The following is a 23443-nucleotide window of genomic DNA, read 5'->3' as shown; positions in this document are numbered from 1 at the left end:
GTGAGATCAAAGAAGGCCATGTACAGCGGTTGGTGCTGTTCCCTGCATTTCTCTTGCCTGCTCCGCCATTCTCTGACTACAGGTCAGTCACCCCAACTGCCTGTACAGCAACAGAATTCTCAGTAGTGCTTATAATGATGCTGTTTCTTTTTGCCTTTACAGCAAAAGTGTAATTTCTCAACAATGCGAATGTAAGGTTATAACTAATATGCTCAAAAAGTAATTTTGGGTCCATACAAGAGATGTCAGAACTGCTGCAGAAAGACATATTGCTGAGTTGGTTAAGAACCGGGGTCCTGGAGATATACCATTGGGATAAATACTACTTTTTGAGCTTTACTATTAACTGTTAATAGTATAACCATAGTAGATTCCAGAACAGAAGGAGACCATACAGCCCATCATATGTGTGCCAGCTCTTTGCTGCGATAGTCCAGGACTAATTCCACAGACCAGCACTCTCCCCAAAGCCTTGTATCTTCCCCTGCTTCAAATCTATTATATATTAAAAACAGTGAGTGGTTCTCAACTGAGCGGAGATCATTGCCAAAAGAGGAGCACAATGGTAGGACTCATTTGGCAGGGAGCTCTGACCTTAGTCATCTGACAGTCTCCCTTATGAGCTGCATCTGCAGCTATCTGGCAGCTGACACAACTCAGTTAGTGCTTTGTGAGGGGAGTGCAGCATTCTCGAGCATTGTCAAGACATCACAGTGAAGCAGCCCTGCTTGCAACTGCAAACAGGGAGGCGAATGGTACCAGCAGATAGGAAGCAGCATAAGAACATAAGAAATAGGAGCAGGAGCAGGCCATTTGGCCCCTCGAGCCTGCTCTGCCATTTAATGAGATCATGGCTGCTCCAATTTTGGCCTCAACTCCACTTTCCTGCCCGTTCCCCATAACCCTCGACTCCCCTGTAGCTCAGAAATCTTTCTATCTCCGCCTTGAATACATTCAGTGACTCAGCTTCCACAGCTCTCTGGGGTAAAGAATTCCAAAGATTCACGACCCTCTGAGAAGAAATTCCTCCTCATCGCCATCTTAAATGGGCGACCTCTTATTCTGAGACTATGCCTCCTCGTTCTAGATTCCCCCACGAGGGGAAACATCCTCTCAGCATCTACCCTGTCCAACCCGCTCAGAATCTTGTATGTTTCATTCGGATCACCTCTCATTCTTCTAAACTTCAATGAGTATAGACCCAACCTGCTCAACCTTTCCTCATAAGACAACCCTTCCATCCCAGGAATCAACCTAGTGAACCTTTTCTGAACTGCCTCCAATGCAAGTATATCATCCTTAAATAAGGAGACCAAAACTGTACGCAGTGCTCTAGGTGTGGTCTCACCAGCGCCCTGTACAGTTCAGACTGTACAGACTGGCATATCTGTAATGGTCCTTCAGATCCTTCTATTCTTCCTCGTAACAAAGTAGCAGGGGAAGGCCTAAGGGTTCCTTAGAAAAGAAAAATTTAAAAGACTTAAAAAAATTGAAAAACTTACCTGCAGCATTGAGCAAGGGCATAGCAAGCACCTGTGGCTTTATCCAGGTCTTTAATAGTCTTCAGTACTGCAGCGTCTTTCACCCACTACAAATAAATCTCAATATCTCTTTCAATAAGGTGGGCCAGCAGCAGTAAGGGAAGGAAAAGGGTCGTTGGGCCCATGTCCTTCCACCATTATTTGCATGAGGTGGTAGCTGTTGCAGTATGGGGGAAGTTGTGCAGTTAGTTGGAGTGGTAGGCATCCTCACCAATTTCCCGTTTTTCATTTTGGGACTGCCCAAAACAGACAGAAAACCAGAGAGAAATCTTGCCCAATTCTTTAACTGCGCATGTACTAAAGACTTACATAACTAAAGCACAGTTCCCTTAGTTTTGTATTTGTCATTGAATAAGGAGATACGGCAATTATTATGCATTATTTTCTTTAATGAAAGGCAAATATTATCTGGTTCTTAATCGTTTCTTGCAACTATCGTCTGTAGTGATGAATTAAATTTTGTAACAAATTAATATCAAAATTATATCATGAATTTTCTTTTAATTTGACAGATTAGGTTGCTATTTAATATTATTTAAGTCCAAACAAGCATTGTGGCAAAAACTATAAATACAAGATGTTGCAAGGCAATTTTACTACTCTGCAAACACTTTACAAAAAAACCAACTTTTAATATTGAGGATCAGAAAGTACAATTTACCAATTGTTTAATTTTGTGCAAACTAATTATTTAAAATTAAATCTGAACATGAATGTGTTTGTCTAAAATTCCTCCTTACAGTATTTTAGCAAAGGCATTAACCTGTTCGAGGTATGGAGGCATAGTGGTTATGTTACTGGACTAATGATCTGGAAACATGAGTTCAAATCCCACCACGGCAGCTGGTGAATTTAAATTAAATTCAATAAATCTGGAATAAAAAGCTATTATCAGTAATGGTGACCATGAAACTACCGGATTGTCGTAAAAACCCATCTGGTTCACTAATGTACTTTAGGGAAGGAAATCTGCCATCCTGACCCAGTCTGGCCTATATGTGACTCCAGACACACAGCAATGTGGTTGATTCTTAACTAGCCCCTGAAATATATTCAAGGCGGCGGCTCACCACCACCTCTCGAGGGCAATTAGGGATGGACAATAAATTTCAGATGGCATGTTAAGCATTTGTATGCTAATAACCCACTACATAATTTCAAGATCTTTCTTCCTTTTTAAAAAATTCGTTCATGGGATTTGAGCGTTGCTGGCAAGACCAGCATTTATTGCCCATCCCTAATTGCCCTTGAGAAGGTGGTTGTGAGCTGTCTTCTTGAACCGCTGCAGTCCGCACGGTGAAGATACTCCCACAGTGCTGTTAGGGAGGGAGTTCCAGGATTTTGACCCAGTGATGATGAAGGAACAGCAATATACTTCTAAGTCAGGATGGTATGTGACTTAGAGGGGAAATTAGAGGTGGTGGTGTTCCCATGCGCCTGCTGTCCTTGTCCTTCTAGGTGGAAGAGGTCGCGGGCTTGAGAGGTGCTGCCGAAGGAGCCTTGGCAAGTTGCTGCAGTGCATCTTGTAAGTGGTACATACTGCAGCCACGATATGCCGGTGGTGGATGGAGTGAGTGTTTAAGGTGGCGGATGGGGTGCCAATCATGTGGGTTACTTTGTCCTGGATGGTGTTGAGCTTCTTGAGTGTTGTTGGAGCTGCACTCATCTAGGCAAGTGGAGAGTATTCCATCACACTCCTGACTTGTGCCTTGTAGATGTGGAAAGGCTTGAGAGAGTCAGGAGGTGAGACACTCGCCGCAGAATAGCCAGCCTCTGACCCGCTGTTGTTGCCACAGTATTTATGTGGCTGGTCCAGTTAAGTTTCTGGTCAATGGTGACCCCCAGGATGATGATGGTGGGGGATTCGGCGATGGTAATGCCGTTGAATGTCAAGGGGAGGTGGTTAGACTCAGCTTGTTGGAGATAGTTATTGCCTGGTACTTGTGTGGGGCGAATGTTACCTGCCACTTATCAGCCGAAGCCTGAATGTCATCCAGGTCTTGTTACATGCGGGCATGGACTGCTTCATCATCTGAGGAGTTGTGAATGGCACTGAACACTGTGCAGTCATCAGCGAATATCCCCATTTTTGACCTTATGATGGAGGGAAGGTCATTGATGAAGCAGCTGAAGATGGTTGGACCTAGGATACTGCCCTGAGGAACTCCTGCAGCGATGTCCTGGGGCTGTGAAGGTTAACCACCAACCACCACAACCATCTTCCTTTGTGCTAGGTATGACTCCATCCAGTGGAGAGTTCCCCCCCCCCCGATTTCCATTGACTTCAGTTTTACTAGGGCTCCTTGATGCCACACTCGGTCAAATGCTGCCTTGATGTCAAGGGCAGTCACTCTCTCCTCGCCTCTGGAATTCAATTCCTTTGTCCATGTTTGAACCAAGCTGTAATGAGGTCTGGAGCTGCGTGGTCCTGGCGGAACCCAAACTGAGCATCAGTGAGCAGGTTATTTGTGATACTGATAGAACCATAGTATGATAATTCCTTTAAGGATTAAATAGGCCAGATGGTTTGATAATTTGGTTTTGCATTAAAACTAGAAGGTGGTAATAGACTGAAAATTGGCTTTATTCAGGAAGCATTGGTATTGATCAGGGCTCTGGGGCTTGATCCCCTATTGTTCACACTATTTGTAAATTATATGAAGCAGAAGAATATGAATTATATGAAGCAGAAGGGCAGCACGGTGGCATAGTGGTTATCACTGTTGCCTCACAGCGCCAGGGACCCGGGTTCGAATCCGGCCTCGGGTGACTGTCTGTGTGGAGTTTGCACATTCTCCCCGTGTTTGCGTGGGTTTTCTCCGGGTGCTCCGGTTTCCTCCCACAGTCCAAAGATGTGCGGGTGAGGTTGATTGGCTATGATAAATTGACCCTTAGTGTTAGGGGGATTAAATACGTGGGGTTACGGGGATAGGGTGGGATATGTGTTGGTGTTGGTGTAGGGGTTACGGGGATCAGGTGGGATATGTGTCGGTGCAGGCTCGATGGGCCGAAATGGCCTCTATCTGCACTGTGGGGTTTCTGTGAATACATCACCAGATGTCTTCCCTTTCAGCGAGGACATCACTACAAATTAAGGAAGGTGTTAACCCACCCAAACTAACACTTATAGAAAACAAAACAACACAAAATTAACAAAATCCAGACTTATTAAAATGGTACAGTTGAGGGAAAGAATACAAACATGCCTTATGGTGCCCAAAGAATGAAAGGGTCCTATTGCAAGTAGGTCAAGGTCTTGTAGGTTTGAAGAGAACTTTACTGAACGTTTCAGGGGCAAGAAGGTTGGCCCATCCAAACTGAACAGTAACACGAAGGGATCCCATTTTGTGATAGGCCAGTACAAACTGGCCCCACCAGGACAGAACCAAATGTTTCCCTTTAAAGGGGCAACACCACAAATATTATAGGGAGAGTGGCTTGTGGAAACTGATTTTTTTTAAAAACTAAAATAACAAGTAAACTAGAACAGCAAAATCAGGAATTATAACATGAAAGGGTTTTATTTTGCATTGGCTTGCATAAACATGGAGACACGAGCCTGGTGCCACAGGGACACGATTAGAGTGCCACACCACTTAAGGGGGTCACACCACTAATATTTGCGGTCGGTTGGCCAATTCCAACTGATCAAAACAGTCCTAAAAAGTGTCGACTTTGTTGTGTTTTTTAAAAAATTAAGGCTTCTCTCTTCTCACTCCAAATAACAAGTTTAATGACAGTCTAAAATCAGGGACATTGTAAGGGGACAAAAATGACTTCTTAGAATTAAAAGTTAGAAGAAACTATAACTTCTTAGAATTAAAATTAGTGGAAAATAAGCTTGTCTCCTATCCTTGCTTAGGAATGTAGGATCCAGATAAGACAGGAACTGATAAGCTGGTCTTTTGTCCTTGCTTAAGATAAGGCAGGACATACAGATTCTCAAAGCATGATGTAAGCACCTCCTGGCCAGAGCAGGAACAGATAAATTAGCCCACAAATACTGTAAAGATGGGTTTCTGTGAACCATTCAGCAACCTCCCTGATAAGGGGCATCAAATGGACACAGCCCTTCGCCTATTCTGTAGACCAATAAATGATCATAGAAGGGGGGTGCACGCCTCAAGTTAGGGTATAATTGCTGTAGGTATTTGATACTCGGTGGAAGAATCCTTTCTCTGGGATGAGACTGTGATTTTCCCCATGCATATGCATGAATAAAGATCGTGAAACTTATCCAAGGAGTCCGTCTGGTGAATCCGTGGTTGCTATAGGGCAACTGTCGACCCCTTATCTCAGGGGGTCCGCTTGAGAGGAGGGAAGACTTCTCTTTTACCCCAACAGACATCAAATCCAGTAGTGAGTGAGACATATTACTTGATGTTCCATTACAATTATCATAGTACAGTGGTCACTTTAGTTTTAGGCTCTAATATAACTTGTGCAAACTTATATTCCTTTTCATGTCTAATAGCATAAAATGAAATGAGAACCTCGTGGAGGTACCAAGATCCCAGTATACAGAAACAGTTCTTTACACTAACTAAAAGAACAAACCTGCATAGTTTCACACATGTCTCATCTGGGCAGTATTAGTCTAGCAAAACTAAACAATGTTCCCCAAGCCAAAAAAACTTGCTCACATGTTGGGTTTTGGTTTGGTCTACATTACCTTCATCACGCCCTTAACTGCACAGTAGATTTCAGAATTGCTATCTTTATCATCCATTTCGTAAAACTAGGTGTTATGCATTATGGATTGAATTCCATAATAAAAACATTTTAAATTAAATATTTTCATACAATTAAGGTAATCTTGAGACTAGGAAAACTAGAATAAAAGAAGAAAAAAAACATGTTGGGACAAAATGTACTTACCTTTTTGTCTGTGGCCTCCGTTTAAGGATCACTGGTTAGGCTGCTGAAAATCCAAAACAACTGGACGGAGCATGCGCGGCAGATGTTGATATCCAATTTCGCATCAGGGTCCTAAAACTGGCATTAGCCCCCCGATTTGCATATTCAAGGCACCGAATGCCTATTTCAGGCGGGCACCCTGCACACTTGGAAATCGCCGCATTCCAATTTGGAAGCCACCGCACTTCCAGGGCGGGACAGATTGCAACCCAAAATTGGTCTCCCTAACTTTTATTTTTCAGCCAAAACACAGGTGCAATGATATCCAATTTCTCCCCCTTAATATTTTACAAATCTTGGTAGTGTTATAGCTCCAGGTAAGATCCACCCAACTATTTGAGACATATTCCTGGAGAGGTGGATTTTATTAATCTGTAGAGAACTCCCATTATCCCCAAGGATTAAATTAATTTTTAATTATGTTACATCTTTTCCATGATTTTCTTTAAAATACCAACTTTTTTTTTTAGAAATTAATTAAATGCTATGAAAAGCTTCTGCGAATGGACAAGTTACCAAGAATAAGTACATAATGGAAATGGAATTCATTTTGGAGCGTTCTACAAGTGTAGTCAATAAAATATTGTCTGGACTGTTATTTAATGACACTTTTATATACCTCTGTTCCCCATACATGGAACAGTGTCAATCAAGCTGGGTTCACATAGATGAGATTTTGTGTAAGTCTTTATCATTTATTAGTCTACTAATAATACAGGAATAAGAGAACTTTCAATGGGTGTGTTTTGAGGAAAGCTTCTTTGAAACCACGTGTTTGTCCACCATTTTGTTAACATTTGTCCACCATTTTGTGTAATTTGACTGCTATTTTGATTCTTCAGCTGTTAACTGCAGAATATTTTCTTTTCCTAATGCTACAAAATTAAACAAGCATTACGTTTATTGCAATTTATATTGCTAGTGGATCAGAAATTTGTAGTTAAAAAAGATAATAATCAAAACAAATGCCTGTTTAATGCCAGTGTAAGAATACTAGAAGCATCAACGTATTTGACATTCCAGCTGTCATGGTTGTTATGATCACCAGGTTTTTTTTAATAATGACTTGAAAAATGGCCATGTACAGTTGAACCCAAATGAAATAACTTCTACAAGAGATTTATCCAGGGAACACTAACAGATTCTAGAAACAATATACTCACTGGTTGGCAGAGTTTTAGAAGTATAAAGTTCTGACTGGGTCTCCAAATGAGCTTGAAGCAATAACACTCCTTACCTTTTCTAAAACTGGCAGCCAGACTATAGCCAGATGCAAGTTCTTTAAACACAACCATTCTCCATTGCGTGCACATTCCTTTAGTGTTTGGATGGCTATATCAGCTTGACCCTGGCCCATAGCCACCTGCAGATGGTAGAAAGAAACAACATTTTTTGCCTCTGCTAATGCCTTTGAAATGGTAAATATTTAATAACCATGAGTCACTAGTTAAGCATAGAGAGCTGAACAGCTGTGATATCATACACTAAAACTCAGCTGACATAATAAAGGTAATATAGCTTATGCACTGTTACAAAACTGAGTTTTCTGCTTTTTAGTTAAAAATGTATAAAAAGCACAATTTAATTAAATCTTATTATCAAATAATTTAGACATAATTTACATTTAGAGTAAGTTCTAGATCTTTGCAGTCTGAATTTTTACATCTTATCTAACTCTATTTTGTTATCTCCCTACCTTGCTATCATAAGCCTTTATCCAAGAAGAAATCAACCAACCAAGAGTTAAAAGTTTGTGCTCCTTCATAAATGACATTTGGTCAAAAACTGATAAAAGCATCTGAGACTAAACAGATTCTCTAACAAAAAGATGCCAACCACATATTTTGCCCACTACTTAATACGATAGCAAAATACTGCAGATGCTGGAAATCCGAAATAACAACAGAAAACGCTGGAAAAACTCAGCAGGCCAGGCAACATCCATGGAGAGAGAAACAGAGTTAACGTTTCAGGTTGAAACACTTCATCAGATTACACCCTCAAATTTATATTAAAAGTTTTCTGAAATATTTTGAATTCCAAGTTTGGTTTAAATTGGAGGTTTAAAGAGTTAAACCAGTACCAGATACAGTTCCAGATGCTTTTCTATGCTCTTTGTTTCTAAAGCCAAGAACACAGTCTACCAGATTCTACAATTATTGAAAATCAAGAGAGGATAGGGCTGATTTTCTTCCCTAGGTGCCCGACAGGGCCAGCATACCGAGATGCATTGTGAAGATAGTAGTGCCCACAATTTTCCTGACCTGGGCATAGCACAGCTCTGCTCCCAGTAGGGCCTAGGACGCTCATAATCTTAAAGACCTCTATTAGGTCACCTCTCAGCCTTCTCTTTTTTTTTTAGAGAAAAGAGCCCCAGTCTGTTCAATCTGTTCTGATAGGTATAACTTCTCAGTTCTGGTATCATCCTTATAAATCTTTTTTGTACCTTCTCCAGTGCCTCTATACCCTTTTTATAATATGAAGGCCAGAACTGTTCACAGTACTCCAAGTCTAAACAAGGTTCTATACAAAATAACAACAGAAAACGCTGGAAAAACTCAGCAGGTCAGAACTGACGAAGGGTCTTCGACCTGAAACGTTGACTATTTCTCTCTCCACAGATGTTGCCTGGTCTGCTGAGTTTTTCCAGCGTTTTCTGTTGTTATTTCGGATTTCCAGCATCCGCAGTATTTTGCTATCGTATTAAGGTTCTATACAAGTTTAATATAACTTCTCTATTTTTCGATTTTATCCCTCTAAATATGAACCTCAGTGCTTTGTTTTCTTTTTAAATGGCCTTATTCACCTGTGTCTCTACTTTGTGATTTGTTCTTCTGTACCCCTAGATTCTTTCTCCTCTACTACATTTAGGGGGAGAAATTCGGTATCGCCCCGTTTGAGGTGCAATTATCGGCCGGGCACAAAGTTTAGCGCCTGGCGCTAATTATCGCCTCCGGCTGCAAATTTGGCTTCTATCGCCCCTGGAGGTGATTGGAGTGCTAAATCAGGTGCTACACACCTCTCTTAAGGCGCTAACGCCGAGGAGCGAGATGCTACCTCAGAGCGCTGGCGAAGCTCATGTGATGTCAGTCAGCAATGGAACACAGACACGCTGGCGCTGGCCAGTTCTTAAAGGGGAGGGTCGATCTTGCTCTCCATCCACACCCTGCTCATTGCAGCCTTGAATCTCGGCCTGGAGAGACCTGTACATCAAATCTGCTGGAAAGAACAATGGAGAGGCCCAGGGAAAGAGCTCAGAGTGTAGCCCCCATAGTCTCTTCTAAATCGATGCAAGAAAGGTCGAATCAAAATGAACCTGCAAAGTGCTGCTCAGTACCCAAAACTCCTTCACACAGTGTTGAATCTCTCCAGAAGACTCTCTCTCTCTCAGAATGCGTGGTGTAAAAATGTTGCTGACAAACAAAGGCAGGAAGCGGTCACCTTTAAATAGCGCTCCCCCAGTCCCTTCCCGACTGCAAAACGCTCCCCTCAACCTGTCGTTGTTAGTGGCAGGCTGTAAGGCAGGGGGTGCCACTCAATATCCGGTTTGGGGTGCTACTGGGGCGTTGCAAGCTCGACTGACGTCACAATCTGCGGGCGCAGGAGATCATGGTGGTAGTGTTTAGCGCTGCCGCGAAATGTCTGGTCAATCTTGCAAGCGGCGCAAACATTGCTGTGCCCGGGCGCTAGTTGCTTTCCACCCCATTAGCACTCTCTTAGGGCGCTAATGGGAGGCACAAAGCAACCAAATTTTTCCCCCACAGACTCTTATTTTCCAGGGAGTATGTAACCTCCTTGTTTTTCCTACCAAAATGTACCATCTCACACTTATCTATATTGAAATTCATTTGTTAATTACACACACATTCTGAAAATTTAGAGTAAGACAATCATTTTGGCTTTAAAATGTAACATATATATATGCATTTCACTCTTAAAAAACTAAACGTGTTAAAATGTGTTTATGATCTGCCTTATGCTGTTTATTGTAAATCTGGCTCCTCATGTATCTCCGATGTTAAGAGCTTTGCTTAGTGTAACAAATAATATAGCACAACACACGGTCATTGCATTCCACAGTTATAACCTAGAAATGACTGATTAGCAAATAAACACTTAATGTGTTCCCATGACATTGCTCCAACTCCTATTTTAGCAGACGCATTAACCTATTTATAATAGCTGGGTTAATGCCCGTGTTAAATAGTGGACACAGGAATATCATATGGAAACGTTAAATGATCATCCGCTAACATAGCCAATAGCAATTTCTAGGCTAGTTACTGTTATCTGTCAATAACTATTTGAGACCATTTGAATATTTCCCTCTTGTTTCCATACCTCATGAAAGTTTTCTCTGCTGATAGTTTCACTGGCCAGTTCTTGAAGTTCTTGGGAAGGGTCAGCGCCAGGTGAAATAATAATGAGAACTGGCTCAGCTGCCAGTGTCTCACTTAAAAGACGTTTCAGATTCAAAGGTGGTGGGGATAACTCCTTCATTCCTAAAAAGAAAGGCAATCCTGCTTATTATTTCAACTGATGAAAAATAAACTAGTTACTGAAATCCAAAAAAAATTGATTTAAACATATACAGGGAGTGTGTTAAAACTTTCTGCAAATGTAATGGTAAAATGAAATATACCACAAAAAGGTTAAGAAACATGGTTTGCACATCCCCAAACACAATAATGGCAAATTTATGCAACATTTTACCACTATAGATACATCATTACATTATTGTATAGCCATATTGCTGTGCAAACTACCTGATTGTATACAAATATCTGCAAGTATGAGTTGAAATATAGCACGCCATCTGTCACTGACTAGGTGACATACTTTAAAAAAAAAAATCAATGGTAGGCAAAGACCAGGTATCTTCCCATATAAAGAATCAATTGTCAAGTCACCACATGCGAGTCTGGTGCACTACCTAGCAACTGATAAGTGTGCCATTAGTAGCAGAGGCCTAGGAGACAGCTGGATGTCTAGCTACTTGTTTGGGTAATGATGTGTAATGTGTCTTTGGGTGGATGAGAAAAATGCAACAGTATAAACAGAAGTAAATACTACAGCTACAGCAACAATTTGAGATCCACTGTTCATTCGAGTAATACATGACCAATTAAGTTTAAACCTGAAAAAAATCTATTGTGAAATAAGAAAAAAATTGAATTTTAACATTTACTTATTTCTCATTCGGGTGGAGATTTTCATTATTGGCTCTTTATAGCAAAATCATATACATGTTATTTATGATTTCACTATAGTCAACAATAGAAACCTTCTCTCATAATGTTGAACATTTTCATAGAACTTCATGCCAAAACACTTTAACTTTGACGTGTGTATATGATAAATGGAGTATAACTGAGGTCAGTAATTTAGCACAAATGCAGCGAATTGCAGAAGGAGCAGTCAGATGCAAAAGTTGCTTTGTAATGTTTTTTCCAATGTTTAAACTTCATGATGTCAGTGCATTGCAATGTGTGCATTTCAGAGTTTCCTGGGCACTCCAGCTCCAGTTCTAATGTTTGTATTCCAGTAACTAGGATGTTGTAATGTTTCTACCTACAATTCTTTTGGAAGGGACTCCAAGGGACTTTGGTTGGAAAAATAGAAAAACAGAATATTTTTTAAATGGTGAGAAACTATTAAATGTTGATGTTCAGAGAGATTTAGATGTCCACGTACAGGAAACACAGAAAGTTAGCATGCAGGTACAGCAAGCAATTAGGAAGGCAAATGGCATGTTGGTCTTTATTGCATGGGGGTTGAAGTACAAGAGTAGGGAAGTCTTACTACAATTATACAGGGCTTTGATGAGACCACACCTGGAGTACTGTGCATAGTTTTGGTCTCCTTATCTGAGAAAGGATATACATGCCTTAGAGGGGGTGCAACGAAGGTGCACTAGATTGATCCCTGGGATGAGAGGGTTGACCTATGAGGCGAGCTTAAGTAGTTTGGGCCTATACTCTCTGGAGTTTAGAAGAATGAGAGGTGATTTCATTGAAACATATAAGTTTCTGAGGGGGATTGACAGGGTAGATGCTGAAAGGTTGTTTCCCATGGTTGGAGAGTTTAGAACTAGGGGCATAGTCTCAGGATGAGGGTCGGCCATTTAAGACTGAGATGAGGAGGAATTTCTTCACTCAGAGGGTTGTGAATCTTTGGAATTCTCTACCCCGAAGCTCTGTGGAAGCTGAGTCGTTGAGTATCTTTAAGGTTGAGATAGGTAGATTTTTGGACTCTAGGGCAATCAAAGGATATGGGGAATGGGTGGGAAAGTGGAGTTGAGGTCACAGAAACATAGAAGATAGGAGCAGGAGTAGGCCATTCAGCCCCTCGATCCTGTTCCGCCATTTAATGAGATCATGGCTGATCATCCAAATTCAGTACCCTGTCCCTGCTTTCTCCCCATATCCCTTGATCCCTTTAGCCTTAAGAAATATATCTAACTCCTTCTTGAATATATTTAGTAAGTTGGCCTCAACTGCCTTCTGTGGTAGAGAATTCCATAGGCTCACCACTCTCTGGGTGAAGAAATTCCTCCTCATCTCAGTCCTAAATGGCTTACCCCTTATCCTTAGACTGTGACCCCTGGTTCTGGACTCCCCGCCATCGGGAACATCCTTCCTGCATCTAGTCTGTCTAGTCCTGTTAGAATTTTATAAGTTTCAATGAGATCCCCTCTCATTCTTCTAAACTCTAGCGAATATAAGCCTAATCGACTCAATCTCTCTTCATACATCATTCCTGCCATCCCAGGTATCAGTCTGGTGAATCTTCGCTGCACTCCCTCCATGGCAAGAACATCCTTCCTCAGATAAGGTGACCAAAACTGCACACAATACTCAAGGTGTGGTCTCGCCAAGGCCCTGTACAACTGCAGCAAGACATCCTTGCTCCTGTACTCGAATCCTCTCGCTAAGAAGGCCAACATACCATTTGCCTTCTTAACCGCCGGCTGCACCTGCATGCTTACCTTCAGTGACTGGTGCACAAGGACACCCAGGTCTCGTTGCACTTCCCCTTCTCCCAATATATTGCCATTCAGATAATAATCTGTCTTCCTGTTTTTGCCACCAAAGTGGATAACCTCGCATTTATCCACATTATACTGCATCTGCCATATCACCCAACCTGTCCAAATCATACTGGAGTTTCTCTGCCTCCTCCTCACAGCACACACGCCCACCCAGCTTTGTGTCATCTGCAAACTTGGAGATATTACATCTAGTTCCCTCGTCTAGATCATTAATATATATTGTGAATAGCTGGGGTCCTAGCACCGATCCCCGCAGTACCCCACTAGTCACTGCCTGCCTCTCGGAAAAAGACCCGTTTATTCGAACTCTTTGCTTCCTGTCTGCCAACCAGTTCTCTATCCAAGTCAGTACCTTACCCCCAATCCCATGTGCTTTAACTTTGCACGCCAATCGTCGAAGATCAGCCATGATCTTATTGAGTGGCAGAGCAGGCTCGAAGGCTGTATGGCCGCCTCCTGCTCCTAATTCTTATGTTCTTATGTTTTTATGACTCGCCAAGTTGATGAGTGAGGAGAACATTGCAGCATATGGGTGGTGTGTCAATAAAGTTCATTTTGTGATACATCATGAAATGGAGCTTGCTTGGTTATACTGAGCAGCCTTCCACCTCCCAAGCTGTAGCCACTGGGGATACACTAGGATAGGAAAAAGAGCACACAAGACAGGCACTAAGGACTTGAACAAGGGTGATTCATAATTATTTCTGCTAACTGTTAGATAGAGCTGGAGTTGAGTTGTTTGATAAACTTGTTTTTGTTGTGGATTTGGTGGTGTTGTTGTAATGAATTGATGGCATGACCCATAAGGCAGGACTGAAGGAAAGCAATCAGATGGTGGTAGTAAGGACGGTGGCAATAAGGTTTGTGGGATTGTTGGTGTATTAGGGATGCGAGGGATGATTTAGGTGAATCACACTTGATGAGCTGCTCTCAGAGTCCTGGCAGTTAGGGGCACTGGTGGTTGATGCCTCTCCTGCTCTTACTCCTCGTCATGCTCCTACTCCTCCTGCTCCTGATGTAATTCTTGTTACCCAGGTGTTGCTTAGGGCTGCTCCATCATAATGGAATAGTTGTGGAGCATGCAGCAGGTAACCACAAGTCTGGATGCCTGTTCAGGGGTGTACTGCAAAGATCCTTTGGAATGGTCCATACTGCTTGAGCACGCCGATTGTTTGATTGTGTTTCTCATGATGGCATGGCTCTCATTGTAGGCCAGCTCTGCCCGGGTTCTTGACAGGAGTCATGAGGCATGTCCAGAGTGGCTATCCCCTGTCGCCTAGTAGACAGCATGTAACTTGACAGTCTGGTTGGAATAAAGGTGGCACAAAGTACTGGTGCAAAATGAAAAAGTCATGACTGTTGCCAGGATGATGCGCTGCCTGTCGACGCAAACCAGTTCTACATGGAGGGAGTGGAATCACTTATGATTGATAAACATGCCAGGCTGGTGATAGGGAGCACGCAAGGCAATGTGGGTGCAATCTATCGCACCTTGTACCCTGAGAAAGCCTGCCATCTGGGCGAACCCTAGTGCCCTCTCATCTTGCTTCGCTCTGTCCATGAGGAAGGAGATGTACGTGTTCCTCCTGGTGTAGAGAGCCTCGATGACCTTACTGATGCAGCGGTGGACTGTGAACCATAATTTTTCGCTGATGTCATCTGCTGCAGCCTGAAAGGAGCCTGTGGCATAAAAGATAAGGGCCACAGTGACCTAGACTTCCACAGGCAGTGCTGTTCATGCTCTGGTGCGAGGCTGGTGTTGTGGCTGCAGCAGGTGACATAGCTCGGTGACACCTTCCTTTGTGAAGCGAAGGAGCCTGAGACATTGCTCCTTAATTAAGTTCACACAGGATAACTGCTCCCTTAATGCCTACTGTAGATATATGAGGCAGCCAACAACAGCAAAATCTTGTTCTCAGTAAACAAACTTAACTTTCCAGTGATAAAACACAACAAGAAACTCCCAGAAGTTAGCCAGAAGCCTGAAATGACAAACCAGTGAGAAACCTGTAAGTTCTGCATGGCCTCTTTAAATAATGTTGCTGTGTGATCCTTTCTGCTGGTTAGCGCCATGTGTTGCTGGGCAAGTACAGCATGTGGCGAGTCAGGCGTTGGGGCATACCAAAAACGGAAAAGGGTCCTTCAAGAAGTGCAGGACCCTAATTTAAATAACATATTCAGCATTTTATATACTTCTGGCATGCCCTGCTGACGTCAAGGTAGCAGCCCGATCCAATACAGCAGACAGTTCAATTCTGGCTCGTAATGAGCGTGCACTTCCTGCCCGCCATATTGGAGGCTTAAGCTGTCATTTACCACTGGAAAAACAGGTGCAGCACTGTTGAATCTCCATGCCGTTATGGTTTAACCTTTAAGACTAAATTTCTTGAATTTTACATATGACGCTTTCACCCACTGGTGCAAGTGACAAGAACAAACGTCAACACATGACCTCAAAATGAAAATTTGCTTTGTGGACGCAACTTAGTCAATATTATAACTGCACAGTTTGCATAATAACATTTCAAAAAGACAAAACATTTCCAAAGTAATTCAGTTGCCTTCAGCAATTTGGCATGTAATTTTATAGTGTAACCATATACTGATGTTTTTGGTTATTCTCGCACAGGTTAATTTCTTCAGTTCTTAAAAAAATCTTGTCTCTTCAATAAAAAGTCTTATGAGATTGTCATAAAAATGTGTAAAACAAGACTTCTTTATTTTTGCTGTTCCCCTTTACTTCTGTGTAATAAGCAAAGGCTAAAAAAAACGTGGATTTACCTCATTTTGCAGTTAATTTTACAGATATATAGGGGGGAAAATTCAGTATCGACCATTTTGGGGCGCAAACATCACCTGGGCGCTAACTGGAGCGCTACATCAAGCGCTCCACTTTCTTCTTAGGGCGCTAACGTCGGAGAGTGGGGCGGAGACTTCAGCAGCGCTGCCACATTCAAAGGCTCCTTCCCTCCCTTGAAGGTTCTGTCATTTAAAAAATACCTACCTGGGACGCGATGCCGGGCTGATCGATCGCAGGCAGGAACCCGCAAAAAAAAACTAGAACAGTAAAGGTAAGGTTTTTTTCCCCACTTACCTCGCCTTTATCATTGCCCCCGAAGCAGTTGGCTGCCCGATGCACGTCTCCTGCAGCTGTTGGTGTTTTCGACCGGCACTGCTGCAGGGGGCGGATGTCAAGTTCGGGTTCGGGGCGCCACACACGCCGATGATGTCACAATCTCCGGGCGAAAGAGATCGGGGTGCAACGCTGTAGCACCACCCCTAAACTCCCGCCGAATATGGTGGGAGTCGATGTCAGCGCCTCGCCCGGGCGCAAAGGCACCCAATTTCACTCCCATAGCTTAGCAATAGTAATTTCAAACTTTGATTTCACTACTGCTATTGGGAGAGATTACAAAATGCTGAGGTACAGAAGGATCTGGGGGTCCTTGTACATGAATCACAAAAAGTTAGCATGCAGGTACAGCAAGTAATTAGGAAGGCAAATGGAGTGTTGGCCTTTATTGCAAAGGGAATGGAGTATAAAAGTAGAGAAGTCCTGTTACAACTGTACAGGGCGTTGGTGAGACCACACCTGGAGTATTGCATACAGTTTTGGTCTCCTTATTTAAGGAAGGATATACTTGCATTGGAGGCAGTTCAGAGAAGGTTCAGGAGGTTGATTCCAGAGATGAAGGGGTTGTCTTATGAAGAAAGGTTGAGCAGGTTGGGCCTATACTCATTGGAGTTTAGAAGAATGAGAGGGGATCTTATTGAAACATATAAGATTCTGAAGGGGCTTGACAGGGTAAATGCAGAGAGGATGTTTCTCCTCGTGGGGGAATCTATAACTAGGAGGCATAATTTCAGAATAAGGTGGCACCCTTTTAAATTGGAAATGACGAGGAATTTCTTCTCTGAGAGGGTCGTGAATCTTTGGAATTCTCTTCCCCAGAGAGCTGTGGAGGCTGGGTCATTGAATATATTTAAGGTGGAGATAGACAGATTTTTGAACGATAAGAGAGTCAAGGGTTATGGGGAGCGGGCAGGGAATTAGAGTTGAGGCCAAGATCAGATCAGCCATGATCTTATTGAATGGCAGAGCAGGCTCGAGGGGCCAAATGGCCTACTCCTGCTCCTACGTCTTATGTTCTTATGTACTGTAGCTGCTACCTTCTGCTTTGTCCATATAGTCCAACTAATAATTTCAACTCAATTTAACTGGGAAATACGGGCCTTTGGATTGATATTGCTAAGGTCAAGAAAGTAGATGGGGTAAATTCTAACTTTCATCGCCGGGTGGAAAACTGGCGGTAGCAGATCGGTCGGCTGTTATACAGCCTGCTTGATTATCCATTCAAAGGAAAATCCGGCAGGGTGCATAACAGACGGCCGATCGGCAATGTCGTATTTACCATCAACTGTGAAAATTAAAATCTACCTCGAGAAAAAAAAGTTGAGCCAGTAGAATTAAATATCATTAAGGTTAATTTGAAAAATGTTACTACACCTCAAGTCAAAACAACGTTAAGGTGGTGGAGTGGGTTAAGGCTGTACCTTGGACAGCATGCTTGAATTCTGCGGTGAAAGATGGATGAAAGCTATCATTTTCGTACTTGTAAGGGGTCTTAGGGAAATAAACAGTCTCAATGTTATTCCCAATGCGTGTGCATGTCCACAGCAAAAAATAACAATGTTATCCCATTATTAAACACAAGATTGCAGTCTTACTCTGGACACTGTGACAATGACCATTATAATAAGAGAAATGTTTATACTGATGCTGTAGTAAATGCTCTTCTAAGGCATATTTCTAGGGTAGAGGGATCTTTAACCTGCATATAACCTGTCCTGTACATGAGCTGGGAATACTTGATTTATTTTTATCGAGAAACCCGAGTGAAGGGAGAAGGTCCATAATACATGACAGCATCAAGGTTGCAAAGTGCAAGAGAGAAGACAAGATCGATCAAGCCGTAATTCTTGGTGATGAAATAAAAACAAATGGTTTTTTCCTTGCATTTGATATTGCCACCATGTTAGTAACTTTATTTTAAATTTTTTAAAAATATCAGAAATTATTTACTTGTTTTACAATGGAGGAACACAGATCACAATGAAGCAATTAATATGATTTAAGATGACTCCCTACCTTTGTATTCAGTTAATAGAGTTATGCAGAAAAACATTTTACCAGTTGCAGACTATGGGACCTTTCACGTCCTCAGGATGTCCCAAAGTGCTTCACAGCTAACAAGTTATTTTGAAGTGTAATCACTGTTGTTTGGTAGGCAAACACAACAGCCAATTTGCACACAGCAAGGTTCTACAAATAGCAATGAGACAGCATGAGATGGATAAAAAGTCATATTTAATAGATGGGCTAAATGATGTGAAATTGCTATTGATCAAGAAGTTTGAAGAAATGATTGTGGCTTTAGAGAGAAAGGTACATTAACTTACAAGGACTGGCTTAAGCTGCCCACCACAAATTGGGCACTTTGGCGCCCATTTTACCCCTGTAAAACGGGCACAGCATCATTGAATTTCAAGGCTAAGGTCTCAGAAAAGCAGGTCATTAGACTAAGAAGCAATTTAAAAGTCATAGGGAGATTATAGCCATAGGGGACTATGCCAAGAAAGTAGACAGTCATGTGTGTTGCAATAGGATGGTGAGTTGCCTACCTGGAGGTACAGCAGTACATATTGAGCAAAGAACATAAGAAATAGGAGCAGGAGTAGGCCATTCGGCCCTTCGAGCTTGCACCGCCATTCAACAAGATCATGGCTGATCTACCTCAACTCCACCTTCCCGCACTATGCCCATATCCCTTGATTTCCTTAATATCTAAAAATCTATATGGTTAGATGAGCTACTGAAAAGGAAAGCAAGGGACTTGGTGGTGGTAGTCCACATGGTGGTTAAACACATGGGGAGAAATAATTTAGGTGCCTTAAAAGACACATACAGAAGGATTGTCTCTAAACTCAGAGTTAAGGGATGCAACATTGAGTTCTCTGGGATACACCTGGTGTTTCGGAAAGGAGGGGAATTCACTAAGAAAATTGAGGATGTTAAATGAGTGACTGGTAACATGGTGGAAAAGTAGCAATGCTATCTTCATAAATAACTGGGTGCATTTTCAGAACAAAAAGGATTGGTACAGGGAGGATGGACTACAGCTTATCCAAATAGGAATAAGGACTTGTGAAGAATATTGAGGCAACTGTTGAGAATCATTTAAACTACATTGATGGGGATGAGGGCAGGGAGAAAACAGGATTCACAATGAGACAGGCTGTGGGGAAGAATGTAGTCAACAGGTGGGTATGGACATAGAAATCCAGAGTGATACACATAAACTGCACACCAGGAACCATCAGACACTGGGGACTTGAAAGATGGGAGATCTATATTAAGGTGCATATACATGAATGCTAGAAGCATTAGGATTAAGATGCTAGAACTGAAGTCTGTTGTGGCAGGAGGAAACTGTGATATAGTGGGAATATCAGAATCGTGGAAGTGAATGCAATATTCAGGGTATGAAGTGTTCTGAAAAGACATAGTGGACAAAATGAGGAGGCAGTTTAGCTCTCTCACTCTCTGTCGGAGACACTTGGGAGGTTAAAAAAAAGTTGATTCGGTGAAAGGGGGAGTGCTGATGAATGAATTACTTTAGGTAGATATCTCCAATGAAAAAAAAATCCAAACTAACACTAGGGCTGTAAACACCTATGTCAAAGAGATAATAAGGCTATCTGAGAACAGAAAAGTTATTTTAATGGAGGACTTCAATCAATACAATATAAACTGCGACAGCCCAAGTGTTTTAGAATCAGAGTTGGTAGTATAATGCAAGACTGTTTTATGACTCAATGCATCAAGAAAGCAACAAGAGGCAGTTGAACACTTGCTCAACATGAAACTGGAGGCATGTGGTCATTAAAATGATGATTAGCTTGTAGTTTACTTGTCAAAGATTTTGATTCCATGGAACTGGATCCCTACCAAGAAGGTCTGAGCCATGAAATTCTCCGGAGCTGGAACAGGTTTCACCACCTCCAAATGCCTGTCTCCAATGACAAAAGCTGAAAAATTTGTTGACACCGCATCCATTTTACAAGCGTAAAACGGGCACCTAAGCGCCCAATATGGCGGGCGGACACATTCCGCATCAGAAGTGCGTTGCCCGCCATATTGGTAAATAGTGAAGCATACGTGTCCAGTGCCAGCGCCTGAAACAGTCACTTTGCATATGCAAATACAGAGCCTGTTTCAGGACCCCTTCACGAAATTTGGCTGCCCTGAACGCTGCCGATGCCGGGCCTGATGTGTTCAGGATAACCAAGTCTGTTTAACACATCTGTAAAACACAGTACTGGGCCAGAAATAGGTGTCAAAATAACGGTGGGGCTAACGGCGCTCACCAATATTTATGCGCAAATCGCACAGCAACTTCAGGTGAGGGTAGATGCGCGATGAAACGTGGAAATCCAAAATTTGCTGTCTATGATGTGATGCACTGATGTTAGCTTTGCGAAAACGGCATCTTGTTGTCTGGCTCCCATTTCAAATGCATTAAATGGCATGAAGTTCCTATACTTGCACAGTAGATATGAACTCAACTCGCCACAAAAAGTTAGGGCTTGTCAATTTCAGTCTAAGTATCCTCTTAATGGTGTGATAAGTGTTAACTACTGCCAGTCAACCTCTCTGGCACTGAAAATGAACTATTACAAGTGTGGAGTCTCATTCCTTCAGGTTTTAATTGTTGTTAGAGATTTTTTTTTAATACATTTAAAATTTAAAAAAAAACATTTTCCCCTTTTCTTTGTCTCTCTCTTAATCCAATCTTTCTTTCCCTCTCTTTATTTCTCTTTCTATGCCTCATTTAACATTGAATTCACTAACTTACGCTTCCTTATTCAAACCTTGCACTGTTCATTTCACAATCCTTCAATCTGATTAAGAGATACACAATTGCTTGCCCTGTTCACTCAGATTCCAGATGCCCTATCGACGGCGCCGCACCGTTTCCATCTCGCACTTCCAGCAACTTGCAGGGCAAAGTATCGTCAACATTAAACGGGCAAGGGCCTGCCACAGCAATATTTGGGCCAGTATTTTATTTCTCAGGAAAATCTGTTCTTCCTATAAGTTAAGCCAAATCTACTGTTAGAATAATATTAAGTATCCCATCTTCTAGTTATTTAGATGGGAAGACTCTGTTGGCCGTGATAGCAAATGGGAAATCTCAGAGATGATAAAAAGAAAGTCATATGTTGACTAAATCTGGGAATGAATTCAAAGTTGTAACACACTCTTAGGGTTCTGATGAATGTGCATGTCATCTGAACTTCACTTTTGTGCTTTAGGGCACTATCCCATCTCCCAGATTTATTCTTTCTTTTAATCATACAGAGATGTCAAATTAATATGATGTTTACTGAAAACAGTCTGGCAAACAGCAAAGCTACAAAACTGGAAGAAAACAATAAATAACACACAAAGAATTAATGGGTCAAGATATTTATTTGAAACTGCCGACTGTGCAAGCTAGGAATTACAGCATTATAAAACATTGGGTAACATCCTGGAAGATGTCCAGAAAAATCTAGCATTCTGCAGAGTATAAATGTGCAATAAGGGTTACAGTCCAGAATGACTGAAAACACATTTTCAGGCAGCTCGTAAGATTGTGGAAATGATGATGCTTGGCAACAACCTTGTTGTTTAGATAGCACACTGATTCAACACATGCACCCGGTTTATGCTTTTGAGGTTGCTCTTTGTTTCCTTTTATTCTAATCCAAAGTATTAAATTAGGTTGAGTAAGTTTAGAAAGCTTGGGGACTAAATCTATGTATGCATTACACAGATATATGACTCACATTATAAATTAATTGGCAATTCCACCAGCATAAAGATAGCTTTTGGTTTGAATAAAATGCCTCATGGGCATCAAAAACTTTTGGCCCAGATTTTGCTGTGATAATGACGGCGAAACTGGCATTGTTCACCATCATTACCCCTCTGAAACTGACAGCAACTTCAGGATTTAGTGTATGTACAGATAAACGCAAAAATCCAGAAGTTGTGGTCAGTCATTCCCTGCTCCTGTGCAAGTTGCACTGTGGATTTCCCCAGAACCGGCAATCAATTCGAATCACTTGAAATGACAAAAACTTCTCTTACGATGGAATAGCGGTGTTAAAAACCCTAAAACGTTAAGCCTTGTTGAAAGAGGTGTAACTGGGTTTTTAACGAGGTACAGACTGCTGAACAACTCATTTTATATTTGTGGAATGCCAAATGTTTCCATTAATATGATTAAGACTTACAGGTTTTTAACATAATATTTTTTTAAAGTTTGTTTATGATATTTCAGCTTCTACCTTAATCCTATGTGTAGGTCCCAATCTTTATTTTGCTTTCTGTAAAATGTATTAAAAGTAAATTATAATCTGTATATAACAACAGAAAATGCTGGAAAAATTCAGCAGGCCAGGCAACATCCGTGGAGAGAGAAATAGAGTCAACGTTTCGGGTCGAAACCCTTCTACAGAACTGAGAGAAAAGGCAAGGAATGAAACAAATGTATTTACTTCCTGGTTTGCTGTCTGTGAGAATTCTTCAATGTGATTGGCTGCTTAGCCAGCTTGATGACATCACTGTTGCTGGACGCTGGTGACTCGCTTAATTTGGCCCCAAATTCAAACTAAGGTCGGGAAAGCTGAAATTGGCACCAGAGATCATTAGATCTTTGTGGGCATCTTTCTTCGAGTTCAGCGGTGACTGTCCTCACTTTGCTCCTGACCGTACATTCCGGGCCAATATTATTGTTGTTTATTTTTTAGCAATCACATTCACAGATTTGGTAAAAATCTGTATCCATATGCCATAATATCACAATCAAGTGTACCTGAGACAAAT

The 23443-nt window shown here is 41.7% G+C and overlaps 1 protein-coding gene across 6 annotated transcripts in view; it reads right to left on the bottom strand.

Moving 5' to 3' along the window:
- dync2h1 (dynein cytoplasmic 2 heavy chain 1) overlaps positions 1-23443 on the bottom strand; it is a 996931-nt gene that overhangs the window by 296913 nt on the left and 676575 nt on the right. For all 6 annotated transcript variants that reach the window (XM_085999037.1, XM_085999042.1, XM_085999039.1 and 3 more), the window contains 2 exons: positions 10800-10960; positions 7696-7821 (listed from right to left, as the gene is read on the bottom strand). In XM_085999037.1, coding sequence (XP_085855163.1) covers positions 7696-7821; positions 10800-10960 — 287 coding nt within the window. The remainder of the gene's footprint in view (positions 1-7695; positions 7822-10799; positions 10961-23443) is intronic.

Source organism: Somniosus microcephalus, chromosome 10, assembly GCF_052327205.1.
Source record: "Somniosus microcephalus isolate GS21.2 chromosome 10, FLI_Smic_1.0, whole genome shotgun sequence".
Taxonomy (NCBI): Eukaryota; Metazoa; Chordata; class Chondrichthyes; order Squaliformes; family Somniosidae; genus Somniosus; species Somniosus microcephalus.
This window is presented reverse-complemented; position numbering and strand designations above follow the sequence as displayed.